The sequence below is a fragment of the Phacochoerus africanus genome, chromosome 7 (assembly GCF_016906955.1).
Source record: "Phacochoerus africanus isolate WHEZ1 chromosome 7, ROS_Pafr_v1, whole genome shotgun sequence".
NCBI classification, from domain to species: domain Eukaryota; kingdom Metazoa; phylum Chordata; class Mammalia; order Artiodactyla; family Suidae; genus Phacochoerus; species Phacochoerus africanus.
In genome coordinates, this window is record NC_062550.1 from 9,764,059 (window position 1) to 9,770,480 (window position 6,422).

Consider the following 6,422-nt stretch of genomic DNA (forward strand, 5'->3'; position numbering starts at 1 on the left):
TCCCCCACCCCACACCCGTGCTGGTCGTTTGTCCTGAGACCCTCACGTGTGCGCACTGGGGACTTGTCGGTCCTCACACACACTTCCAGGGACACCCTGGCTGCAGGGCTCTCCCCCTCACCTGCCGCTACTAGATCCTGAGGGGCAAGGCGTGTCCTCCAAGGGCGTCTTCCTAAAGTCGCCAATCAGGTGGGAACGGCTCTATTCTCCTCCCCTCAGCTTCACGTCCCGTTAGAGGAGGGGGCTTTTGGGTGAGATTTTCAGAGATACTCGGTTCCCCCTGCTGGCTCCATTCCAAGCAGGGCTCTCGTGGGTAGCTCCCTGCCTCAGTTTCCCCACGCTGGCTCCCCATCCCCCTTTCTCATCTGGGCTACAGACCCTCGCTGCTCCCTCTTGTCCCCTCTCCCGCAGCAGAGGCGGAGGCGATGGGCGCTAGCGTCCCCCGGCGGGGCCCCGGCCCCCCAGACGGCGGCTGGGGCTGGGCGGTGCTGGGCGCCTGCTTCGTGATCACCGGTTTCGCCTATGGCTTCCCCAAGGCCGTGAGCGTTTTCTTCCGGGCGCTTATGCGCGACTTCGGCGCGGGCTACAGTGACACAGCCTGGGTGTCCTCCATCATGCTGGCCATGCTCTACGGCACCGGTCAGTGCCCCCTCACGGGTCCCTTCTTGCTCCCCCCAGGCCCAGAATTGAGGGTCAGGATCAGGGACCAGGAGACACTGACCCTTTGAGCATCCCCCAGGCCCCTCGGGGCGGGCATGGAAACCCTTTGCTTCCTGTGTAAACCTTGGCACGGGAGATGGAGGAGAGGGCATGGGGACAGCAGCCAAGTGGCTGACCTGGCAAGCTTAGCCAGCCGGAAGGGGCCCTCCATTTCCGTCAAAAGACCCACATCTGCCTATGTTACAGGTGGAGAAACTAAGATTTCCCATCCCAGAAGCCCTAACCATCGTGGGGTGGGGGAGATGCTGGAGTTATCCTGGCCAAGCAGGGGGAAGGGCTGGAGGTGAGGGGTGGGGAAGCCTGGGGAGGAAGGCAGCTCAGGCTGCGGTTCCCTCTGGGAAGTTCCCTCTGGGAGTTCCCTTCAAGGCACAGCCGAAACAAATCCGACTAGGAACCATGAGGTTGCGGGTTTGAACCCTGGCCTTGCTCAGTGGGTTAAGGATCCGGCATTGCCGTGAGCTGTGGTGTAGGCCAGTGGCTGCAGCTCCCACTCAACCCCAAACCTACCCTTATGCCCTGAGTGAGGCCCTAAAAAAAAGCAAAAAAAAAAAGTGGGCCCGCCCCTTCTGTTTTGGTTTCCATATTCTTAGGAGGGCTGGGGACCAGTACAGGTCCCTCCCCTGCATTCCCCCTAGGGTGTCCTTCAGTGGGTCCCAGCCAAGCTATGTGACCTTGGCCAGACAAGCAAGCGCTCTCTGAACCAGGAGTGGCTTTATCCCTTTGAGCTGTCTCAAGGCTGGGAGGTACAAAACACCTGGAATGTCCACCAGAGAGGAGATTGTTTCCAGTCTGAGTGGTGACCCTGCCCTGCCCACAGGTCCAGTGTCCAGCATCCTCGTGACCCGCTTTGGGTGTCGGCCGGTGATGCTGGTGGGTGGGCTGTTGGCCTCGGCAGGCATGATCCTAGCATCCTTCGCCACGCGCCTCCTGGAGCTATATCTCACGGCTGGGGTGCTCACAGGTGAGGGCACCCACTGCCCTCCTCCCTTGTGGGGGCGGGGGCGGGGGTGCAGGTGGGGGTCCGGAGTCCTTGTTGCAAGACCTCCCTCCTCAGTTTCCCCACGAGAGGCTGTCCTCGTCCCTCGGCTCAGTTGTCCTGGGTCTGTCGGCCTGTCGGGGCCTCGTCCTTCCCTCACGCTGGGGACTGGGGTGGGGCGCCCTCAGGAAGCCCAGCACAGCGCCTCCTCGCCCGCAGGCTTGGGCCTGGCCCTCAACTTCCAGCCGTCGCTCATCATGCTGGGGCTGTACTTCGAGCGGCGGCGGCCTCTGGCCAACGGGCTGGCGGCGGCGGGCAGCCCGGTGTTCCTGTCCGCGCTGTCGCCGCTCGGCCAGCTGCTGCTCGAGCGCTTCGGCTGGCGCGGCGGCTTCCTGTTGCTCGGCGGCCTCCTGCTGCACTGCTGCGCGTGCGGGGCTGTCATGCGGCCGCCACCAGGGTCCGACCCGCGACCGCGCAGGGACAGCGCGGGCGACGCTCCCGGGGAGGCGGAGGCGAACCGCGAGGGACTGCGCCTGCGCGAAGAGGCGCCCTCTGGCGGCCGGACCCGCCGGCGCCTGCTGGACGTGGCCGTGTGCACCGACCGCGCCTTCGCGGTGTACGCCGTCACCAAGTTCCTGATGGCGCTCGGGCTCTTCGTGCCCGCCATCCTGCTGGTGAACTACGCCAAGGACGCGGGCGTGCCTGACTCCGAGGCTGCCTTCCTGCTCTCCATCGTGGGCTTCGTAGACATCGTGGCGCGGCCGGCGTGCGGCGCTCTGGCCGGCCTGGCGCGCCTGCGACCGCACGTCGCCTACCTCTTCAGCCTGGCCTTGATGGCCAACGGGCTCACGGACTTGAGCAGCGCGCGCGCTCGGTCCTACAGCGCCCTTGTCGCATTCTGCATCGCCTTCGGCCTCTCCTACGGCATGGTGGGTGCGCTGCAGTTCGAGGTGCTCATGGCGGCCGTGGGTGCGCCCCGATTCCCCAGTGCCCTGGGCCTGGTGCTACTCCTCGAGGCCGTGGCTGTGCTCATCGGACCGCCCTCTGCCGGTGCGCTCCGCAGGAGGAGGGGGTGGCGCGGCCTCGTGCCCCTAAGTTCAAGGGAAGCCCCCTTCCTGGCCCAGATGGAACATCCAGAGATGAGAGGAAGGGACCCATCCGGGGAGACAGCCCGGTGGGGTGGACGCCGCTTCCCATGGCCAGTTAGCCTCTTCTCCAAGCGATACCACCAGTTCTGGGTGGGGATGGAAAAGCCAGGAAATGTGCCAGAAATGTGCCAGTGGAGAGCAGCTGGCCTGCTGGCTCATCTCCAGCAGATGGCATGAAGGCCTTGGGATGTGCAGATAGATGCTTATTTTCCTTTTGCCGGTGGGCAGCTGAGGCAGAGAGGCCCAGGGCGAGGTGCAGCCCCAGAATTAGAGCCAAGCCCTGCACTGTGCTCAGTGCCCATATCTTTGAAACACTAAACTGAGTGGCCCTGAGGGTGACTGAGATAGGGACTGTGCCTTTAGGGAATCAGGAGCAGAGAGGGTGCTCATTGCACTCACAGGGAGGAGGGGCGCTGGGGTCTTCCACTGTGCGCACTGCCGGGTGGGCACTCTGTACTCATCACGTCTTAGGAAGTCCTCATGGGGAAGGTGGAAGGGGAGGGCTTCAGCACAGGCTGCAGCCTCACAGGGCAGGGTAGGACCCCACAGGAGAGGGCGTGGGGTGGGGGCGTTTGGGGGATCCTGTTCCTAAACAAATAAGGCAGGGGTGGGGGACGTTAGGGTCTTCCTGGGCTCTCAGGTTATCCCTGAAATGGCAGGAACCTGCCTGTGAGCAGGAGAGAGCTGAGGCCAGGCTGCAGGAGGGAGCGGTGACAGGGGCCACCTTTGCTGGGGCCCAGGCGGCACCTGAGATGGGATGAGTGGCCCATCCTTCCAGGGCTAGGCTCGCTGAGCACCCTCCCCAAGCTCTGTCATCTCACCTGGCCCAGTGGGAACCACAAAGTCCCTGAACCCCTGTATGGGTGGCCCTCAAGCCCACCCCCTAAAGCTCCCAAACCAGCCAGAGGCTCAGGGACCCATATTCCCATCTTCTATTTTCTTATGTGACCCTAGGGTGGGTCTAATAGGCAGAGAAGAGGCAGGGTGAGAAGGTGAAGGACTCTACCAGGCTGTGTGTGTTTGGGGGGGGTGGATGGGGATGGGTCTGGCTGGCTGGGCAGGGGCCTGGCCAGGAAGGCAGGTCTGGGGTCCTGCTTAGAGGGACTCGGGCAGGCAGCTGGCCAAGGGGACACTGGGGCACCTCCCCGAGGACACGGAGATGCAGACTGAAGGGTCACAGCCGGGTGTGGACTGCACAAGGGTGCCCTCGAGAGAGGGAGGAGCCCACAGAGGAACCACACGTTGGGGGAAATATTTGCAATGAAAAGATTGTCCCAGGTATGAAAGTACCATGTACCTATGATAGAAAACTTGGAAAATGGAGAGAAGGGAATAGGAGTCACCAACCCGCAAGGCCTGCCCCCAGCCCGTGCTAATGGTAGTTCAGTCTGGGGTCTCCTGGGTGGGGGGAGACTTGGCCAGCCCCCAGGGAAGTTTAGCAGAAAGAGCAAGGGTTCGGGGCTCCCAGGAGCGCAGGGCGGAGTCCAAGACCCTCTCCCTACTCCCAGGTCAAATATCTCCCCCAGGGCGAGTCACAGGGTACATGTGGGGTTTGAATCCGGGGGACAGGAGGTCCCTTGTAAACTGTGAAGTGCTGCCCCACCAAGGGCCCTGTGTCATTTAATTGAGGAGGTGAAGTGAGGGTGTTAAGGTTCGGCCCTCAAGGGTTTTGATCTGTAAGATGGGATTAATGACTAGGTGTGTCCCCAGTGAGCCCCAGCCAGAGCACTGCCCTTTATCTGAGGGTGCGGGGTGTGTGTGTGGAGGATGGGGTCCCTGCAGGCCCTTACCGCCCCTCTGCCCTCCCCAGGCCGCCTGGTGGATGCGCTGAAGAACTATGAGATCATCTTCTACCTGGCGGGCTCTGAGGTGGCCCTGGCTGGTGTCTTCATGGCTGTCGCCACCAAGTGTTGCCAGCGTTGCTCTCAGGATGCCCCAGCCAGCCCAGGCGCCGAGGGCGGGGCCAGCGACACAGAAGACGCTGAGGCCGAAGTGGACTCTGAGCCCCTGCCCACCAGCACTGAGAAGCCCGGTGACCTCGAGGCCCTGGAGGTGCTGAGCCCGGGGACTGCGCCCTCAGAACCCGAGGGGGAAGCAGAGCCAGGGCTGGACTCGGAGTCTTTGTAGCTCGGAGGCACCACGTGGGCGAGGCCAGGGGCTTTGGGATCTGGCAGTTCCTTCTGAGAGTCCCGGCTGCCCCGAGAGGGCCTGGCACACTGGGGGCTGTGCTAGTGGTCACCCCGGGGCCCACGTGGGGAGCTGCTTCCCTCATCTGCCCAGCGGGCAGTGGCCAGGCCCTGGTCCCGCCGGTGAAGCTGCTGTACACGGCAGGGTCTGGGTGTGAATCCAAAGTTCATAAAGCTGAGCTGAAAGACAGAGGTTCCATCCCTGCGGCTCTGGCTCTGGCTGCCACCTGGGTGGCGGTCAGGAGGGAGTCTGAGGCCCTGACGCAGCAGGTGTTGCGGGGGGGGGGGAAGTGGCAGAGAAGGAAGGCGGGGAGCGGGCAGGGGGTGTCCCGGTTCCAGCCATGCTCTCAGAGCCAAGCACTGAAGCCCCGCTGCCAGCACCTGCTTCTGGAGGGACCCAGAGCAGGGAGCGCACAGGTCCCAGAGTCTTGGGCTGGCGCTGAATCCCCAGGCTCCTTTGGTTGAGAGCAAATGGCTCCATGACTCCATCCTGCGGCCCTGGGAGAGCAGGGGGTGGCAGTCACCATCCTGAGAGGGAGCCTTTCCCAGCTGAGTACTGGGTCTCCTCTCCCCAGAGAACACACGGGAGTGTCCTGGGCTTTGCTCTGGACGTGTGTCCCTGTGGACGCCACCACTGTCCTTGACATCTGCTTCCACGCCCTCGAGGGGCGCCCCGGGCTATTGCCTCAGTGGCATTTTGCACCAAGTGCAGGGAGCTCCAGGGCTCACCCTGGCTTGGAAGCGGGGGGCGGGGGGGGGGGCGCATCTGGTCTCTCTATTTATTCTCTCCCCACAAACTGGACACCTCTTTCTTTCAATCATGAACATAGTGACCAGGGCCCAGTGGGGGACGTGGCCTTCGCACCGCAGACCCCGACTCCATTCATCCCCACTCCTCGGGAGAGCTGGCCCATGGCAGCCCCCTGGCCCCGCTGGTCTCCTTTTCCTTCTGTGCCCCAGGAAGGTGTGGGAGCCCTGCAGAGGCCTGGCCAGCTCGCACCACGTCTACACCTGCCCCTGAGCCACCAGAGCAGTGACTGCATCTTATTTAACAAGTGCTCCTGGAGCACTGACTATGCAGGCACCATTCCGAGCCCTTCACAAATGTGAATTCACCCAGGCTTCCTGGCGACCTAATGAAGTAGGTTCTCCTATTCGCCACCTTCACAGAAAGAGAGACTGAGGCACAGGCCGTGAGGAAGCAGCGCAGGGTCACAGAGGCTGCGATTGGAACCCAGGCTGTCTGTGCCCTTGGCCTCCACCCCGGCTGTCACTTCAGAGAGGAGGTGCAGGCTGACTGCTCTAAGGGACCCTCGTGGTGACAGCCCATCCCTCTCTCCAGGCTCCCGGTCCTGCCTGGGACCTGCACACTCAAAGCTGCTAAGCAGGAAA

The 6,422-nt window shown here is 63.1% G+C and overlaps 1 protein-coding gene across 2 annotated transcripts; it reads left to right on the forward strand.

Moving 5' to 3' along the window:
- The first annotated feature begins 19 nt into the window (after positions 1 to 19).
- SLC16A8 (solute carrier family 16 member 8) lies at positions 20 to 5,220 on the forward strand. Of its 2 annotated transcripts, none has more exons than XM_047786283.1 (4): positions 20 to 639; positions 1,538 to 1,681; positions 1,916 to 2,746; positions 4,655 to 5,220. In XM_047786283.1, exons 1-4 carry the CDS (start codon positions 426 to 428, stop codon positions 4,969 to 4,971), a joined length of 1,506 nt encoding a protein of 501 aa, XP_047642239.1. In that variant the 5' UTR covers positions 20 to 425; the 3' UTR covers positions 4,972 to 5,220. The 2 variants fall into 2 exon arrangements, with proteins under 2 accessions (XP_047642239.1, XP_047642240.1); XM_047786284.1 differs by having other exon boundaries at positions 1,916 to 2,625; positions 4,655 to 4,752.
- Positions 5,221 to 6,422: the final 1,202 nt, after the last annotated feature.

Coding starts and splice junctions, on each gene's coding strand:
- SLC16A8 (XM_047786283.1), top strand. CDS start 426: ATGGGCGCTAGCGTCCCCCGGCGGGGCCCCGGCCCCCCAGACGGCGGC. Junction 640..1,537: donor GGCCATGCTCTACGGCACCG/GTCAGTGCCCCC, acceptor CCCTGCCCACAG/GTCCAGTGTCCAGCATCCTC. Junction 2,747..4,654: donor CATCGGACCGCCCTCTGCCG/GTGCGCTCCGCA, acceptor TGCCCTCCCCAG/GCCGCCTGGTGGATGCGCTG.